At 39.9% G+C, this 21,193-nt stretch overlaps 1 protein-coding gene across 4 annotated transcripts in view; it reads left to right on the top strand.

Moving 5' to 3' along the window:
• Positions 1–21,193, top strand: part of LCORL (ligand dependent nuclear receptor corepressor like) — a 197,243-nt gene that overhangs the window by 78,195 nt on the left and 97,855 nt on the right. For all 4 annotated transcript variants that reach the window (XM_083367269.1, XM_083367267.1, XM_083367268.1 and 1 more), the window contains exon 2: positions 554–619. In XM_083367269.1, the coding sequence (XP_083223395.1) occupies positions 554–619 (66 nt within the window). The remainder of the gene's footprint in view (positions 1–553; positions 620–21,193) is intronic.

Raw genomic sequence — 21,193 nt, 5'->3', positions numbered from 1 at the left:
AGGGGAGGGGAGATGTATATCAGTGCCTTTAGATCATTGAGTTTTTTCTGAAATCTCTATAAAGGTCATTCTTGACTTACTGTTCAAAGTCTCAGTGGCACTGAAAAAAGTGACTTATGACCAGTTTTCATACTTATGATCATTGCTGCATCCCCATAGTCACCTGATCAAAATTCAGATGCTTGGCAATTGACATATATATGATAGTTGCAATGTTGCAGGATCATTTGATCATCTTTTGCAACTTTCTAACAAGCAAAATCAATGGGGAAGCCAGATTCACTTAGAAGCCATGTTAGTAACTTAACAACTGCAATGATTCACTTAACAAATATGGCAAAAAAAGTCGTAAAATGGGGCAAAACTCACTTAACAAATGTCTCACTTAGCAACAGAAATTGTGATTGTAAACTGAGAACTACCTGTATCCAGAAACATTTCCTTTTCTGTAACAATGTGCTTATGTTCAGTGATTTTAGCTTTTCATCTGCTACATTTGTGAAACTATTTTATATACTGTACAGTAAAATGTTTAATTTTTGTTTTTTGTTAGGTTTTGAAAGTATTTTAGAAGGGCTTTATGGACCAAGGCTACGAAGAGACCTCAGTTTATTTGAAGGTAAATAATAACTATTTAAAAAGCTAGAATTGTAATTGTATGTTAAATGTTTAAAACTTTTTTAATGTTGAAAAATATTGCTGGATCATTTTAATCTAAATATTATGATTTAATATTCTCTCTCTTTTAAAGTTATTACTTAAAATAGCAAACATGCAGTTAGATTTTTAATCTATGAAGTCCTTGAATTAAATAAGACAATTTAGAGTTTTCTGAATTTGGAATACTAAAACTCTTATTCCTTTCATTAGGAATCTTGGGAAAGGATATATAGTAATAGCATTGAATTGTGTAGAAACTGATTAAACCTGAAAACTCTAGTGATTTCATATCAACTTGCTCTTTGTTTAGTATGCCCTGCAATGTAATTTGTTTCTTTTGTTTTTGTAAAAGAATGCAGTTTCTTTGGAACATAACAGAACAATTCTTTAATGAGAACTGATTTAGCTACCTAGAGTCAGTAGAATCAGACAAAACATTTGGGGGGTTAGGGGGTGGCTGAAACTTTAGAATTCTCAGTAGATATTTATATGTTTAAGTGTTTCCCTGGGGATACAGTTTCCCAGACAGCATCATCTTGATCATTAATAGTGTATGGTAAAGATGATGCTCAGAGGCAGTACAGAGCACAATAGCATAATGAGAGGCACATATTTAGCTTTTCAGATGTCATGAAATAAGGAGTAAGAAGTGCTTGTTGGGAATATATCTGCCCTATGAGATGATACTTCAGTTGACATTGGCAGCATCTTACATGGTTTGAAGGCATGCTTTCAAGTATGGATATAATATCTCAGAAAATAGATATATAGGAGAAAAGAAATATGGTTTCTGGATGAGGGCATTTAGAAATTAGAACACAGGATCAGCTACAATGGCAGTAGATCAGTAGCCCAGTTTTGGCAAAGAATTGATAACTTTAGAGTGGAGAATTACTTTCTCACTTTAACCATTTTCCTGCCAGCAGCAGCTCTCTGAGCACTTACAATTATGCTAAGGAATGCTAAATTGGTTATTAATAGTATCCTGGACAAATGTTCAAAATTGCTTTGCATTACAGAAATGTCATTAGATGAGGCTGGGTAAATAAATCCTTGTATATTTGACAGAGATTTCCCCAGCCTATTTGTGGCTAGTTTAAATATTAACATTTTGAACATGTAATAGGCTTTCAAATAAACGAACCAAAACATGGCTGTTGCAATGTGTGCAAAGCCAATACAAGTAGTCATTGTTTATCAACCACAATTGGGACTGGCAACTCCATCACTAAATTGTAGTCACTAAGCAAACATCATATGACCATGAAAGACTTATGACCTCACTTCCCCTTTGATGAGAAAGCAAATCATTGTGGTTGTTAAGCAAAACAATTTTACTTCCTTCTCCATTAACTCAGCTTGTCACAAGCCAATTATGAAGTACACAAATGGCAGTTATGTGATTGTGGGATGCTACAATGATCATAAATGTGAAGTTTGGTTGCCAAACTCTTTTTTTTAACACCATCATACTTTTTAAGAGTTGTTAAATCAGGCAATGAAGCAATGACTACCTGTATAAAAGATATTGTTTGATTTCCTGTTTTTCTGTAGTCTGCCAGAATATAATCAATTGCAAAATATTTTTCATTTCTTATATAAATAGGCATTTTTACTAAAGCCTCAGGATGTAAGTTGCCTATCATTTTTATTTTTTGAAATTATCATTGGGGTCTTTATGGAATCTGCTTATTCTTTGAAATAAAGTTGTTTTCAAAGATTGGCTTAAGTTCGCAGTATGACCCCTTTTTTAAAAAAAAAGAAATCTTAAAATTTAAAATTCAAGTATTGTATAGTGAAGGGCTATCTGGCTCCAAAGAAGATGTCAAAGACACATTGCTGCTCAAGGTGTGGTGCTATGTGTAGTGCTGTAGTGTGATTTTGTGTTATTTTTGTTTTATGTTGCAGTTAATAAGGAGGATTGTGATTCTTTCATCTCAAGTGTCCCATCACCAGATTTTGAATGATAAGTGTCAGGATAGTGGTTCTGGTGATATATGTCTTCCATAGTCCGAGAATCTTCTTGCCAAAATAGAGATAGGTGCTCTTGGACTACTGCAGATATGTGATCTTAGAGAATATTAAAAGCCAATTGATAAACATACCTCAGGATTTTATAACCTCCATGATAACTTTATAAGGGATACCTGATCTTTAAATGGGTAACTGACTTTTAACACAGACAAATTATTTCTTAAGTTTTTAGATTTACCAGGATTATTTTCTTCTATATGAATGTGTAATGTGAATCACATTAGTTGACTCAGGGATAGGGAACTATGGCCCTTTTATGACTTGTAGACTTCAACTCTGAAGTTGAAGCTGAAATTGATGCTGGCTCAGGAATTCTGGGAGTTGAAGCCCACAAGTCATAAAGAGGCTGTAGTTCCCCACCTCTAAGTTAGCTGAAGACTGATATGAGTGATAAGCAATGTATGGTCTTTTGGACATTGTTGGATTGTAAGTCCCATTATCTTTCATAGCTTACCACATTGGCTGGGGCTGATAGGATCTGGAGTTTAACGCCTGAAGGATCAATATTGCCAATTCCTTATTTAGAAAATGCTGATGTTACTAAGTTCTCATTGATCTCTGTAATGAGGAAATGGCAGGGATATTGACAAGATAATCTCTGAGTCTTATTGGAGCCTGGATTCAGGGGACGTGAATTGTCCTGGAAATAATAATGATTGATTGGAGTAATACTAGAGGGAAACCAGTGATGATTCTAAATGAAGGAAATTAGGGTATATTTCAGATTTTCTGTGGTTGTGTATGGACACTATTTGCCATGTAGTTTTTCAGCGTAGTTGGTATCACAATGGTCTATTGTATCATGAGCCTCAGACAGAGATAAAAGATGCTTCATAGTTTTCTGAGACAGTTAAGACCAGATACATATATGGTCTTAATTGAAAATGGCACTGATATTAATTTTGGATTATCAGTAAGAAATATATAATAAGCTGAATGTTCCCTGATTTGTACTACCTGAAAATATGGGCAGAATATTTGGAGTTATGAGACTAATCAGTTGTATAGTTTAGTTTTGCTTTTCCTTGTTACTTATAGTAGGCAAATAGGAGTGGAAGAGCAGTTCCATTAATGATTTATAAAAGTATTTCAACCTCCACTACTACAAATCCCAGAATCTAGCTATATTCCATTCTAACACACGGCAGTCAAACATGTAGTGGCATCTTGATTCCAGAGACTCAGTTGAAAGAAATTGTCCAGTTCTATATTACCAATTTTTCTGATCCAGAAAATAACTGGGTACCAGTTATTAAAAATTAAGAAATCTTTCTATTTTGAGGACTCTCTCAGCAGATTTTAATTCACTGTACATCAATCCTTAATTAATCAAACAGCATTGATATTCTCAAAACAGAAATTTTAGCAGACTTGGAGCAATCTCAGGATTTGCAGAAGAAGAATAAATTTTTATATCAGGCAGAAGTATTTGTTCTTATTTGTGTTACTGTGCTTTTGTAATAGATTAATGATCTGACTGTGTTTTTTTGGCATGATTTATGCAAGATTTGAAAAAGTTATTTGCCAAGATAATGGCAGTGGCATTTATTGAACATGGCAAGCCCATCAAAACTTTGGAATATAGCCAGACAGGAAAGTCTGCCATTTCCTGGCCTTGGAATAGGAACAGCCAAACAATGTAGGTACCTGGGGTAGTCTTCAACTCGCCACTGGCTATATTTCCTTTAAATTGCTAAGCACATTGATTTGTGCTTTAAATTGTAAGCCGCCCTGAGTCTTCGGAGAAGGGCGGGATATAAATGGGATTTTAAAAAAATAGGTCCAGTGAGAAAGGGGTCTGGTGAGCTTGCTTAAAGGCACTCAGGGCACCTGTGTAATGAAAACCTTCTCCTGAACTTCCTTAGCTAGTCATTTTAGATTTCTATTAGCAAATGTGGTGGGTCTTATTCCAGTTTTCTTTCTTTGCAAAATCTTCTTCCATCTTTGTGCTTTTGAATCATCAAATAAATCTCCCTGCGTTGTTATATATATCGTTTGATATAGAAAGAACCATCCAGTTGCCATTTTTTTGAGAGGACTAACAATTTGTCTCTCTATTTTTTCATCTCGACACAGTTGTCCTGAACTGTTTATCTTCTCTTCAATCGGTTCTTCTTCATTCTCAGGTTTCTTCTGATTTGTATAGAAAATCTTTTTCCTTTTCCATATTGTTAGTCCTTTTTCTAGATTTTTCATTGACTGTATTTGTTGATCAGTTGTGTCTTCTGTCATAATACTTAATTGTTCCACTTTTTCTGTAGTATTCTGTGTAGTTAATTCTTTGTTGTTGTTGTTAGTTGTGAAGTCATGTCCGACCCATCGCGACCCCATGGACAATGTTCCTCCAGGCCTTCCTGTCCTCTTCCATCCATTTAGGCTCATGCCTACTGCTTCAGTGACTCCCTCCAGCCACCTCATTCTCTGTCATCCCCTTCTTCTCTTGCCCTCAACCTTTCCCAGCATTAGGCTCTTCTCCAGTGAGTCCTTCCTTCTCATTAAGTGGCCAAAGTATTTGAGTTTCAACTTCAGGATCTGGCCTTCTAAAGAGCAGTCAGGGTTGATCTCCTCTAGGACTGACCGGTTTGATCGCCTTGCAGTCCAAGGGACTCACAGGAGTCTTCTCCAGCACCATAGCTCAAAGGCTTCAATTCTTTGGCGCTCAGCCTTTCTTATGGTCCAACTTTCACAGCCATACATTGCAACTGGAAAGACCATGGCCTTGACTATGCGCACTTTTGTTGGCAGGGTGATGTTTCTGCTTTTTAGTGTGCTGTCTAGATTTGCCATGGCTTTCCTCCCGAAGAGCTAGAGTCTTTTAATTTCTTGGCTACAGTCCCCATCTGCAGTGATCTTAGAGCCCAAGAAAATAAAATCTGTCACTACCTCCATTTCTTCCCCATCTATTTGCCAGGATTTGAGAGGGCCAGATGCCATGATCTTGGTTTTCTTAATGTTAAGTTTCAACCCAACTTTTGCGCACTCCTTCTTCACTCGCAACAAGAGGCTCTTTAGTTCCTCTTCACTTTCTGCCATTAGAGTGGTATCATCTGCATATCTTAGGTTGTTGATATTTCTTCCGGCAATCTTAATTGCAACTTTTGATTTATCTAGCCCTGCCTTTCTCGTGATGTACTCTGCATATAAGTTAAACAGGCAGGGTGACAGTATACAGCCTTGCCAGACTCCTTTCCCAATTTTGAACCAATCAGTGGTTCCGTGTCCAGTTCTCACTGTTGCTTCTTGACCCACATATAGGTTTCTCAAGAGACAAATAAGATGGTCTGGTACTCCTATCTCTTTAAGAACTTGCTACAGTTTGCTGTGATCCACACAATTGAATGCTTTAGCATAGTCAATGAAGCAGAAGTAGATGTTTTTTCTGGAACTCTCTAGCTTTCTCCATGATCCAGCATATGTTGGCAATATGATCTTTAGTTCCTCTGCCTCTTCAAACTCCTGCCTGTGCTTCTGGTAGTTCTCGATCCACATACTGCTGGAGTGTAGCTTGTAGAATTTTAAGCATAACTTTACTAGCATGAGAAATGAGTGCAATGGTGCGATAGTTTGAACATTCTTTGGCACTGCCTTTCTTTGGAATTGGAATGTAAACTGATCTTTTCCAATCCTGTGGCCACTGTTGAGTTTTCCAAATTTGCTGGCAAATTGAGTGTAGCACTTTTACTGCATCGTCTTAAGATTTTGAATAGCTCATCTGGAATACTGTCACCTCCACTAGCTTTGATGTTGCTCAGCTTTCCTAATGCCCATTTCACGTCACATTCTAGGATGTCTGGCTCAAGGTCAGTGACCACCTCAGTGTGGTTATCAGGGAAGTTAAGCTTGTTCTTTTTTTTTAGAAAATTTTATTAAATGTACAATTAAAAACAAAAGTGGACATGATTCAACTTCCCTGGCTACAACACTACTATTAGTATTACCTTATGTTACAGAAAGAAATAACAAAAACTTAAAATACATTCTATGACAGGACAGAGTATAACAAGCTGTACATATAACATCTGTAAATTTTTTGGTAAACTGTCTTTCATTCGTCAGCATTATATTTACATAACTTTCAGTTGTGTCCGGGTGCTACACCAGCCCCGGGCTCATGGTAGGGGCGGGGGAGTGGCGGTAGTTATTAGGGAGACCCTATGTCCGCGGGAGACCACCGTTCCTCAGATAGTCGGGTGTGAGTCTCTCTTTTTGAGATGTGATGCTGGGGCGCAGTTGGGCTTGCTGCTGGTATACCTTTCACCTAGTCGCGCAGCGGCAGCCCTGCCTGAGCTACTCGATGTCCTCTCGGGGTTGGTGATTGAGTTCCCCAAACTTATAGTTTTGGGTGACTTCAATCTAACATCCCTAGGAGGATCATCTGAGTTAGCTCGGAAGTTCATGGCTCCCATGACGGCCATGGACCAGACGCAAGTAATTCTTGGACCGACTCATGAGGGAGGCCACACCCTTGACTTGGTTTTCTTATCTGGACGGTGGTTTGATGATCTTGGTTGGGGCTCTCCAACTGTTATGCCCCTGTCATGGACCGATCATCACCTCCTGCGGCTGGTCTTCCGTTTTGCCACCCCCCGCCGTGGGTGTACGGAGCCAACTAGATGGTACCACCCCAGGCGCTTAATGGATCCTGACAGGTTCCAGGCAGCGCTTGGGGCCCCACCTGCCTCTCCTGCTCACAACTCGGCGGATGCCTTAGTGGAAGCCTGGGAAAGGGCGGCCACGGAGGCACTTGACCAAGTTGTACCCTTGTGGCCCCTGACCCGGCGCAGATCCCAGCGAGCCCCATGGTTCTCTGCGGAGCTCCGGGAGATGAAGCGTCGGAGACGGGGCCTAGAGAGCCGTTGGAGGTCCAGCCAATCCGAATCCGACCGGTTTCGACTAAGAACCCATATTAGGTCTTATCTTGCAGCGATAAGAGCGGCGAGATCTAATTACTTCTCCGCCCTCATCGTGTCCGCAGATAATCGCCCGGCCGCCCTGTTTAGGGTGACCCGCTCCCTCCTCAATCAGGAGGTGAGGGAGGAGCCCTTGCAGGGTCGTGCTGAGGAATTTGGTCAATATCTGTTGGATAAAATCGCTCGGATTCGGACCGGCCTGGACTCCAACTGGGCAGAGTCTGACGAACAGGACACGGACGGTCTTGTCAATGTTATCTGGGAGGAGTTTGATCCTGTGACTCCGAAGGAAGTAGACAGGATTATGAGGAGATTGAGCGCCACCACATGTTTATTGGACCCGAGCCCTTCCTGGCTGGTTTATGCAGCTCGGGAGGGGACACGAGGCTGGTTCCAGGCGGTTATATCTGCTTCTTTGAGTGAGGGTAATTTCCCCGCCGCCTTGAAGGAGGCGGTGGTGAGACCTCTCCTCAAGAAGCCCGCCTTGGACCCAGCTGTGTTAAATAACTTTCGTCCGGTCTCCAACCTTCGCTTTCTTGCGAAGGTTGTTGAGAGTGTGGTGGCGCATCAGCTCCCTCTGGTCCTGGATGAAGCGGATTATCAAGACCCGTGCCAATCGGGTTTCAGGCCCGGGTACAGCATGGAGACGGCATTGGTCGCTCTGCTGAATGATCTCTGGAGGGCCCGGGACAGGGGATATTCCTCTGTCCTAGTCCTATTAGATCTCTCGGCGGCTTTCGATACCATCGACCATGGTATCCTGCTGCGGCGTCTCAGGGGATTGGGAGTGGGAGGCACAGTTCTTCGGTGGTTCTCCTCCTATCTCCTGGGACGTTCGCAGTCGGTGTTGGCAGGAGGGCAGAGGTCGACCCCAAGGTCTCTAGTTTGTGGAGTTCCTCAGGGGTCGGTCCTCTCGCCTCTCCTGTTCAACATCTACATGAAACTGCTGGGTGAGATCATTCGTGGTTTTGGAGTGGGTTATCATCAGTATGCTGATGACACCCAGCTTTTCATCTCGACCCCAAACCACATCAGTGATGCCCTCGACGTGATGTCCCGTTGCCTGGAAGCGGTCCGGGAATGGATGGGGAGGAACAGGCTTCAACTCAACCCGGACAAGACTGAATGGCTGTACATACCGGCATGTCAGGATATTCAGAGTATTCCATTTCTTAATATCGGGGGCGAGTTATTACCCCCCGTAGATAAGGCTCGCAATCTGGGTGTCCTCTTAGATTCACAGCTCTCCTTAGAAGATCATATAGGAGCTGTGACTAGAGGGGCCTTCGCTCAGGTTCGTCTGGTGCGCCAGCTGCGACCCTATCTGGACCTGGATGCCTTGCGTACAGTCACCCATGCACTTGTGACCTCTCGTCTTGACTACTGCAACGCTCTTTACGTGGGGCTGCCCTTGAGAACCACTTGGAAGCTTTAGCTGGTGCAGAGTGCAGCTGCACGAATGCTTTTGGGTGTCTCCCGATACTCCCATATTACACCTCTGCTCCGTGAGCTGCACTGGCTTCCAGTTGCCTTCCGGGTGAAATTCAAGGTGCTAGTGATGACATACAAAGGCCTACATGGCGTGGGTCTGGATTACCTATGGGAGCACCTACTGCCAGCGTCAACATCCCTCCATCCTGTGCGCTCCCACAGAGAGGGCCTCCTCAGGGTGCCACCGGTCAGAGAATGTCGGCTGGTGACCCCCAGGGGGAGAGCATTCTCGGTGGGTGCGCCAATCCTTTGGAACCACTTACCAGCTGAAATCCGGATGGCCCCCGACCTTCGCTCCTTCCGGCGTGATCTAAAAACTTATCTATTCCAACAAGCCGACCTGGCCTGATGGATTTGGGTTTTACAATTTTTTTCTCACTCTGTTGCTTTATTGTATTCTCACTTTATTGCTCTGTACACCGCCCTGAGTCCTCCGGGAGAAGGGCGGTATATAAAACAAACAAACAAACAAATAAATAAATAAATAGGTGTTAATAAGAAATCCTTACATTATCAACTAATCAAATAGTCATCTCAGCGATCCTCCTTAACTCTAATCAATCGTACAAATTTTGCCAAATTTCATAATACTCTGTTTTAGTCTTATTTTTGATCTCTAGGGTTAACCTGTCCATTTTGGTGCAGGATAAAATTTTATCTTTTATTTCTTCTACAGTGGGTGTTTCCTTTCTTTTCCACTTTTGGGCATATGCCAATCTTGCTGCAGTTAAAATATGCAATAATAAGTAGAAAGATGCTTTGCTGAGTTTATCATTAATAATCCCTAATAAGAAGGTTTCTGGTTTAAAATCAATTTTTTGTAGTAATATTTCTTCCAACCAATTTTTTATCCGCTGCCTAAAATTTTGCGCTTTTGAACATTCCCACCACATATGATAGTAAGTCCCTGGAAGCCTTCTGCATTTCCAGCACGTCGGTGAGATTTTTTTTATCTATTTTTGCTAACCTTGTAGGGGGAAGGTGCCATCTATAAAACATCTTGTAGAGGTTCTTTTTATAGGAGGTGGCTAACGTTAAGCTCCTATTGCTATCCCATAAAAAGGTAAAGGTTCCCCCGCACATGCGTGCTAGTCGTTTCTGACTCTAGGGGCCCGTGCTCATCTCCGTTTCAAAGCCGAAGAGCCAGCGCTTGTCCAAGGATGTCTCTGTGGTCATGTGGCCGGCATGACTAGACGCCAAAGGCGCACAGAACGCTGTTACCTTCCCACTGTAGTGGTCCCTATTTTTCTACTTGCATTTTTACGTGCTTTCGAACTGCTAGGTTGGCAGAAGCTGGGATGAGTAGCAGGCGCTCACTCTGTTACGCGGCACTCGGGATTCGACCCGCCAAACTGCCGACCTTCTGATCAACAAGCTCAGCGTCCTAACCCACTGAGCCACCGCGTCCCATAGTGATTGCCAATTATCTAGTTCAATACTGTAACCAAACTTTTTACTCCAAGTTAACATTGTTTCTTTTATCTATTCTTCTAACAAATCCTGTTCTAATAGATAATGATATATCTTTTTAATCATTTGGACTTCTGTTCCTAGAAGGATTTTATCTAATTGTGTATGTTCTAATTTTATCCCTGGTTCTTTTTTGTCTTTTCTGTATCGTGACTGTACTTGTAAGTATGCCCACCATTCCAACTCTATACCATTTTCTAATAGTCTTTTTCTTGTTTTCAGGTCTCCATTTTCGTCTAAGAGATCTTTATATGTGATTACTCTTCCTAAATTTATGAATTTGGGGTGCATGAAAGTCTCTAATATGGATAGCCAATTGGGGATTTCTATATAATTAATTTTTTTATTTTTTATTCACATGTCTAATAGTGCCCGTCTAATATGATGATTCTGGAGGCACTGATAAGCCTTATATTTTCCGTCCCACATTATAGCATGCCACCCAATTTGCATGTTATCACCTTCTAATGCTAGTATTCTTCTGTTCCTTAAATGTATCCAATCCTTTATCCATACCGCTATTGCTGCTTGATAATATTTTTCCCAATTCGGGAGGCCGAGCCCTCCTCTTTCCTTTGCATCTTGTAATAATTTTAATTTGATTCTCTGTTTTCTGCTTTGCCAGATAAATTTGAATGTAATTCTGTTTAAATTTTCAAAAAAAAATCCTTGCCTAATTTAATTGGTACACATTTGAATAAAAAGAGTAATTTGGGAAGTATATTCATCTTGATTGTTGCTTTCTTGTTGTTGTTACCTGCGAAGTCATGTCCAACCCATCACGACCCCATGAACAACGTTCCTCTAGGCCTACCTGTCCTCTACCATCTTCTGGAGTCCATTTAAGCTCACGCCTACTGCTTCAGTGACTCCATCCAGCCACCTCATTCTCTGTCGTCCCCTTCTTCTCTTGCCCTCAACCTTTCCCAGCATTAGGCTCTTCTCCAGTGAGTCCTTCCTTCTCATTAAGTGGCCAAAGTATTTGAGTTTTAGCTTCAGGATCTGGCCTTCTAAAGAGCAGTCAGGGTTGATCTCCTTTAGGACTGACCGGTTTGATCGCCTTGCAGTCCAAGGGACTTGCAGGAGTCTTCTCTAGCACCATAATTTAAAGGCTTCAATTCTTTGGCGCCCAGCCTTTTTTATGGTCCAGCTTTCACTGACATACATTGCAACTGGGAAGACCATAGCCTTGACTATACGCACTTTTGTTGACAGGGTGATGTTTCTTCTTTTTAGTGTGCTGTCTAGATTTGCCATGGCTTTCCTCCCGAAGAGCAAGAGTCTTTTAATTTCTTGGCTACAGTCCCCATCTGCAGTGATCTTGGAGCCCAGGAAAATAAAATCTGTCACTACCTCCATTTCTTCCCCATCTATTTGCCAGGAACTGAGAGGGCCGGATGCCATGATCTTGGTTTTCTTAATGTTAAGTTTCAACCCAACTTTTGCACTCTCCTTCTTCACCCGCAACAAGAGGCTCTTTAGTTCTTCTTCACTTTCTGCCATTAGAGTGGTATCATCTGCATATCTTAGGTTGTTGATATTTCTTCCGGCAATCTTAATTCCAACTTTTGATTCATCTAGCCCTGCCTTTCTCGTGATGTACTCTGCATATAAGTTAAACAGGCAGGGTAACAGTATACAGCCTTGCCGGACTCCTTTCCCAATTTTGAACCAATCAGTGGTTCCGTGTCCAGTTCTCACTGTTGCTTCTCAGCCCACATATAGGTTTCTCAAGAGACAAATAAGATGGTCTGGTATGCCTATCTCTTTAAGAACTTGCCACAGTTTGTTTTGATCCACACAATTGAATGCTTTAGCATAGTCAATGAAGCAGAAGTAGATGTTTTTCTGGAACTCTCTAGCTTTCTCCATGATCCAGCGTATGTTAGCAATTTGATCTCTAGTTCCTCTGCCTCTTCAAACTCCTGCCTGTACTTCTGGTAGTTCTCGATCCACATACTGCTGGAGTCTAGCTTGTAGGATTTAAGCATAACTTTACTAGCATGAGAAATGAGTGCAATGGTGCCATAGTTTGAACATTCTTTGGCACTGCCTTTCTTTGGAATTGGAATGTAAACTGATCTTTTCCAATCCTGTGGCCACTGTTGAGTTTTCCAAATTTGCTGGCAAATTGAGTGTAGCACTTTTACTGCATCGTCTTTTAAGATTTTGAATAGCTCATCTGGAATACTGTCACCTCCACTAGCTTTGTTGTTGGTCAGCTTTTCTAAGGCCCACTTCACTTGACATTCTAGGATGTCTGGCTCAAGGTCAGTGACCACCTCATTGTGATTATCAGGGGTGTTAAGCTCATTCTTGTGTAGTTCTTCTGTGTAATTTTGCCACCTCTGCTTAATCTCTTCTGCCTCTGTTAGGTCCCTGCCATTTTGGTCCTTTATCATGCCCATTTTTGCATTAAACGTTCCCTTCATCGCTCAATTTTCTTGAAAAGATCTCTTTTGCTCCCTATTCTATTGTTTTCTTCTATTTCTTTTCACTGTTCATTTAAGAAAGCATTCTTTTTTTTTAATTGAAAAGTTTTAAAATACATTTTGAAAACATAAACTCCCACCCTCCCCCCCCCGCTTACCCTCCTTCCCCCTCCCCCCCGACTTCCCAGAGCTGAATACAGGGTATTAACTTTTACCAACCTAAGCTAAATTATGCTAACTAACTAAAAAAAACACTTTAAATTCTATCGCACTTTAACTTCTCAACTAAATAATAATAACTAACTAATAATACATCATATAATACTAATACTTATTCATATGCTAAATGAAACTTTTTAGTCCCATATTTATTCTGAATATAATCAATCCATCTTCTTCATTCCAAAATATATCTCTGTTGCGATTGTTCTTTCAAATATGCTGAGATTTTTGCCATTTCCGCCAGGTTTGAAACTTTTAAAGTCTACTCTTCTATAGTAGGCAATTCCTCCTTCTTCCAATATTGCGCTACCAAAAGTCTTGCTGCCGTAGTTAAATTCAACATCAATTTAGTATCTATAACAGTACAATCTGTAATAATACCCAACAGAAATAACTGTGGAGAAAACCTTATTTTTTTGTTAAATATCTTCTGCATATTCCACCAAATTTTAATCCAAAAAGCTTTAACTTTTTTTACAAGTCCACCATATATGATAATACGTTGCATCATTACAACCACACCTCCAACATTTAGGCTGATAATTCGGATACATACTTGCTAATTTTTTAGGATCTAAATGCCATCTATAAAACATTTTATAAAAATTCTCTCTTAAATTTTGTGCCTGTGTAAATTTTACATTGCTGACCCATATCTTTTCCCAGATATCCATCGTTATGGGCTCCTGAAAATTCTGGGCCCATTTTATCATGCAGTCTTTAACAAGTTCCGTTTCTGAATCTATTTCTATCAGTGCATTATATATCCTCCTTATATGCGCTGGGCTTTGATCTCTTATTTGTTTAACCAAATTTTCATCAATTGTCAAAATACCAACTTTCTGATCTTCCTTCCATCTAGCTTGTAACTGCCCATACTGAAACCAAGTCTGCACTATTTTTTCTTCTTTTAAAATATTAAATGGCTTTAATTGCCATACATTCCTTTCCATTCTAAGAATTTCTTTATATGTAGTCACATCATGTTTAAATCCCACACTTATATTTTCTATTGCATGTTTAGGTATTGCCCAAATTGGTATTTTATAATTTAACTTATATCGATATTTTTTCCAGTCTCGCAACAGGACATACCTTAATATATGTGTCTTAAAAACATTATCTACCTTCTTATCATACAATAAATATGCATGCCAGCCAAATAATAAATCACATCCCTCAATATTCAATAATCTCACTTGTGTTCTATATCCACCATAATTCTTCCCAATAAAGACAGTTGTAATTTTTTCCAACTATATAACTCTTTTTGTATTTTTAACCATAACAATTCATAATTATTTTTATATAATTTCACATTTGAGGCTGAAAGATATACCCCCAAATATTTAGTCTTTTTTAAAAAAAGATATGTTAGATTTGATTGATAAAGCAGAAGAGTTTTTCCAGCAGCATCTAGGCAATGAAGATGAACTAGAAGAAAGAGAGTTAAGAGAACAATAAAGAGAGATATAATACAAAGACACCGGAATCACAAGGCAAAGAACAGGAAATTGAGAGAAGAGAAAAAATGAGAATGAACTATGACAATGATGATGAAAGTAGACACAAAGAACTCAAGGAAGACAAGGGACACAAGATCAAAACAGAGGCAGTAATGTAGAAATATTAACAGTATTATCATTAAATGTAAATGGACTAAACTCCTCAGCTAAGAGAAATATAATTTTGAATAATCTAACAATTCTACAAGAAACACATATAAAGACTCAAGATCAGGATTTATTAAACTACCCTAAGTTATGAATCAAATTTGTATCACTTTCACAGCAGAAGAAAGGAGGAATTGTGATATATGTTAAAGAAAGAATCCCAGCAAGACAAGTCTATCAAGATGAGGTAGAATACTGATTATTGAAATTTCCCTGAATAAAAAAAGGTCACCATGGTAGGAATTTACGCCCCAAATGAAAAGCAAAGACAATTTTATAAGAAACTGCATAAGGTTATGGAATATGAGAACATTTGTATAATTGGCTATTTTAATGCAATTATAGACAGAGAATTAGATTATAAGAGTGAGAAAGTAAGGAAACGAACAAGAAGAATATTACCCGGTAGTTTTTTAAAATGGTGGAAGAATTAAATATTCAAGATAGTTGGAGGGAGAGAAATTTGAATGAAAAGCAATTTACATACTATTCAGGGCACCATCAATCGTGGTCCAGAATCGATATGGTCTGGACAATGAAAGAATTAAATTCAGATATTGATGACATAGTAATAGACATTAATACTTGGGCAGACCATAATCCCATTGTAATTAAATGGAAAGAACAGAAGACAACAACAAGGAGGTGGACTCTAAAAAAGGCAATCCTAAACCAAACAGAATTTAAACATAAGAGGGAGGAACAAATGCGGACATTCTTCCAGACAAATAAAAAAGAGGAGACTAGCAGTCAAAATTTATGGGATACAGCCAAGGCAGTTATGAGAGGAACTGCAATTACGTACATGGCCAAAGAATATAAAAAGAAAAGGCAATATCGAAAAAGTTTAGGGGAAGAACACAAAAAATTAGAATTAGAACTACAAAAAACCTCACAATGTAGAGATCTAAAACAACAGCTAGATTTAAATAAGCATAAATTGAATATTATAGAAAAGGGAGAAATGGCACAAAAAATAAAAAGTATTAAACAAATTTTTTTTTGAATAGGCAAATAAACCCGAGAGATGGCTGGCCTATAGATTGAAAAAACAAAAAAAAGATGGATTAGTAAATTATGTAATCAAGCAGGGGAGATAGTACATCAAAATGAAGGAAAAAAAATAGGTGACTATTACAAAAAAGTAATAAAACACCTGGCCCTGATGGATTACCGTCCGAAATATATAAAAACCTCCAAGAACTTTCGGTCCCAACCCTATTAGATTTATTTAATGAGGTACTAAACACAGCAAACACCCCGAACTCATGGAAAGAAGCCATCATCTCACTAATACCTAAAGAAAATTCTGATTTGACATGCATTAAAAACTATAGGCCCATTTCTTTACTGAACATGGATTACAAGATTTTCACAACTATAATGGCAGAAAGATTAAAAAAATATTTAGCTGAATTTATCCATACTGACCAAAACGGTTTCTTTCCTAAAAGACAAATTAGACATAATGTCAGGATCATACTAGACATCTTAGAATATTATGAATTACACAGAAAAAAACAAGTGGCATTAATTTTTGTTGATTCTCAGAAAGCATTTGATAATGTCAAATGGAATTTTAGGTTGACTCAACTCAAACAGATGGAATTCAGGGGGAAATTTATAAATATGTTTAAAGCAATTTATTCCAAACAAGAGGTGACAAGTAGATTTAAGGAATTAGATCTGATAAGACAGAGTGCCTGAAGAACTATGGACAGAGGTTCGCAACATTGTACAACAGGTAGCAACCAAAACCATCCGAAAGAAAAAGAAATGCAAGAAAGCAAAATGGCTGTATGAGGAAGCTTTGCAAATAGCTGAGGAAAGGAGGGAAGCGAAAGGCAAGGGAGAAAAAGAAAGATACGCCCAATTCAATGCAGAATTCCAGAGAATAGCTAGAAGAGAGAAGAATGCCTTCTTATGGTTTGGGATACAAGTAAAGCCTATATGAGAGGAGTCTTAATATATTTGAATAATAAATATAGACGTAAATTGGAATATAAGCGTAAAGAGTTAGAGGAGGAAATTAAGAGGAAAGAGAAGGCTCTAATTTTGAACCCATCTGATAAGAGGGTGAAAGAAGCAATTACTTCGTTAAGAGGTCAGTTTAATATGTTGATGGCAGATCAAGTGGCAACTAACCTAAGGTATGTTAAACACATTACTTTTTGCAATGCTAATAAGCCAGGTAGGTGGTTAGCTTATTTGTTAAGGAAAAAACAAAGGTCACGTAACAAAGATAAGATAGAATATAAGGGAAAAGAGGTGTTTCAGCAAAATTATATTAAAAGGCTTTTGTTGAATTTTATTCTAAGTTATATGCTAGGGATATAACTCAAGGTTTACAGGGAGTGCAGAATTATTAGGCAAGTTGTATTTTTGAGGATTAATTTTATTATTGAACAACAACCATGTTCTCAATGAACCCAAAAAACTCATTAATATCAAAGCTGAATATTTTTGGAAGTAGTTTTTAGTTTGTTTTTAGTTATAGCTATTTTAGGGGGATATCTGTGTGTGCAGGTGACTATTACTGTGCATAATTATTAGGCAACTTAACAAAAAACAAATATATACCCATTTCAATTATTTATTTTTACCAGTGAAACCAATATAACATCTCAACATTCACAAATATACATTTCTGACATTCAAAAACATAACAAAAACAAATCAGTGACCAATATAGCCACCTTTCTTTGCAAGGACACTCAAAAGCCTGCCATCCATGGATTCTGTCAGTGTTTTGATCTGTTCACCATCAACATTGCGTGCAGCAGCAACCACAGCCTCCCAGACACTGTTCAGAGAGGTGTACTGTTTTCCCTCCTTGTAAATCTCACATTTGATGATGGACCACAGGTTCTCAATGGGGTTCAGATCAGGTGAACAAGGAGGCCATGTCATTAGATTTCCTTCTTTTATACCCTTTCTTGCCAGCCACGCTGTGGAGTACTTGGACGCGTGTGATGGAGCATTGTCCTGCATGAAAATCATGTTTTTCTTGAAGGATGCAGACTTCTTCCTGTACCACTGCTTGAAGAAGGTGTCTTCCAGAAACTGGCAGTAGGACTGGGAGTTGAGCTTGACTCCATCCTCAACCCGAAAAGGCCCCACAAGCTCATCTTTGATGATACCAGCCCAAACCAGTACTCCACCTCCACCTTGCTGGTGTCTGAGTCGGACTGGAGCTCTCTGCCCTTTACCAATCCAGCCACGGGCCCATCCATCTGGCCCATCAAGACTCACTCTCATTTCATCAGTCCATAAAACCTTAGAAAAATCAGTCTTGAGATATTTCTTGGCCCAGTCTTGACGTTTCAGCTTGTGTGTCTTGTTCAGTGGTGGTCGTCTTTCAGCCTTTCTTACCTTGGCCATGTCTCTGAGTATTGCACACCTTGTGCTTTTGGGCACTCCAGTGATGTTGCAGCTCTGAAATATGGCCAAACTGGTGGCAAGTGGCATCTTGGCAGCTGCACACTTGACTTTTCTCAGTTCATGGGCAGTTATTTTGCGCCTTGGTTTCTCCACACGCTTCTTGCGACCCTGTTGACTATTTTGAATGAAACGCTTGATTGTTCGATGATCACGCTTCAGAAGCTTTGCAATTTTAAGAGTGCTGCATCCCTCTGCAAGATATCTCACTATTTTTGACTTTTCTGAGCCTGTCAAGTCCTTCTTTTGACCCATTTTGCCAAAGGAAAGGAAGTTGCCTAATAATTATGCACACCTGATACAGGGTGTTGATGTCATTAGACCACACCCCTTCTCATTACAGAGATGCACATCACCTAATATGCTTAATTGGTAGTAGGCTTTCGAGCCTATACAGCTTGGAGTAAGACAACATGCATAAAGAGGATGATGTGGTCAAAATACTCATTTGCCTAATAATTCTGCACTCCCTGTAGATATAGATAGATATTTACAAGAAGTGAATATCCCTGTTCTTACACAAGAGCAAAGGGAAGGGATGAATCAATTGATAAATGCTGAAGAAATTATTTTAGCAATTAAACAATTATAAAAATTTACAGTTAGAAAAATTTTAGAAGAATTATTTAGAACAATTCAATCTGGAGGAGAAGTGCCTCCATCGTGGAAAACAGCTTTTCTATCGTTGATTCCAAAGGAAGATCAAGATCTTACCCAAACCAAAAATTACAGGCCAATATCGCTTTTAAATACTGATTATAAGATATCTGCTAAAATTTTAGCAAATAGATTAAGGAAGGTTATGCAGCAAAAGATTCATAGTGACCAAACAGGATTTATAAGTGGTAGACAAATGAAAAATAATGTGAGACATATTGTACATTTATTGGAATTTTTGGAGAGAAATAACCAGGTCTCTGCAGCGCTGATCTTTTTGGATACTGAAAAGGCCTTTGATCAATTGAATTGGCAATTTTTATTTAAAGTATTAGAGAAGATGGAGTTTGGGGATAGGTTTTTACAACCTATTAGAACAATATATCAGAAGCAAACAGCTCAAATAATAATTAATGGTAGTTTGACAGAAACATGTAATATTGAAAAGGGTACAAGACAGGGGTGTCCGCTGTCACCTTTGTTGTTTGTTCTAACACTGGAAATATTATTGATTAAGACTAAAATAAAATTAAGGGAATTAAAATAAAAGATCAAGATTATAGATTGAGAGCGTTTGCGGGTGACTTGGTTATTACATTAAGTCAACCGACTCAGTCAGTTATAGACCTGATGGAGATAATATTGTTATATGGAAAAGTTTCTGAATTTAAGATAAATACGCAAAAAACTAAAATACTGTCTAAAAATATGACTACAGAACAAAAGGTAGTCCTAGAAAAATTAACTGTTGGGCTCTTGGGCAGAGACCAACCTCTCATCACTCAGGGCCGAGCACATCTCGGGGGAGGCAAATCAGCAGGCGGACTTTCTCAGCAGGTCGACAGTGGATCTTTCCGAATGGTGCCTGCATCCCAGTCTCTTCAAGGAGATATCGGTTCGATCGGCCAGTACTGGATCTGTTCACTTCTCAAGCGAATTCCCAGCTTCTGAGGTTTTTCTCCCAGTTCCCCTCTCCGGGGGCAGAGGAAATGGATGCCCTCCGCAGCCCTTGGCCCGGGGGCTTGCTGTATGCCTTTCCACCTCTCCCTCTGATCCCGGCAGTCATCCGCAAGTTACTGCAGGAGCGGGCAGAGGTGATACTTGTTGCACCATACTGGCCAAGACGGCCGTGGTTTGCCGACCTCGTGAGTCTGTCAATCTCTCCCCTGTGGAGGATTCCTCCAGATCGCATTTCACTCAGCCAGGGAGCTCTGCATCATCCAGAACCCCAGTGGCTCCAGTTGACCGCCTGGCACTTGAGCGGCAGCTCCTGACACATGAGTCTTATTCATTGAGGTAATTATGGTGATTCAGGCCTCCAGACAGCCTACAACAAACAGGATCTATGACTCCACTTGGAAGAGTTTCTGTAGATGGTGTGCAAATAACTAGTTAGATCTTTCGGCTGTTACAATCCCAAGGATCTTGGACTATTTATTGGAGGGGCTCAACAAGGGCTTGGCACCCAATACCATCCACCGACAAGTAGCAGCTCTCTCCACTGTATTTACATGGGGCAATTCAGATGCATTGGCTCAACATCCTATGATACGCTCATTTCTCAAGGGAGCGACCAACACCAAGCCTCCAGTGGTTCACCGGTATCCCTCTTGGGATTTGTCACGGGTCTTGCAGGGCCTTACCTCTCCTCCATTTGATCCCATCAGGACCTGTACTCTGCAGTTCTTGACAATTAAGGTGGCCTTCTGGATAGCCGTCATGTCAGCTAGATGCATTTCTGAATTGGCAGCTCTCTATCAGACAGGACTTATGCGTTTTTCATGCTGACAGGGTGGTCCTTCAGTTGGATCCCTCCTTTATTCCTAAGGTCAATATCTTGTTTCATAGAGCGCAGGAAGTAATTTTGCCGTATTTTTGTCCTCATCCATCTCATGCCTTGGAATGACAATGGCACACTCTAGACATACTCAGGGCTTTACGCCACTATATTAAGCGGACAGCGTCTTTTCACAAGTCGGAAGCCCTCTTTGTTTCCTTTCAACCCTCTACTATGGGGCAGAAGGTTTCTGTGTCCACTATAGGCAGGTGGATGAGGGCTTGTATTGCAGGGGCGTACCAATCTCATTCCCTGTCAGTTCCCAGGTGTATCATGGCTCACTCCACTTGTAGTGCTGCAACTTCTGCAGATTGGGTGACACAAGCATCCATTGAGGACATTTGTAGGGCGGTGACATGGTCCTCGCCT

This window comes from Vipera ursinii (genome assembly GCF_947247035.1).
Source record: "Vipera ursinii genome assembly, chromosome: 7".
Lineage (NCBI taxonomy): Eukaryota > Metazoa > Chordata > Lepidosauria > Squamata > Viperidae > Vipera > Vipera ursinii.
This window is presented reverse-complemented; position numbering and strand designations above follow the sequence as displayed.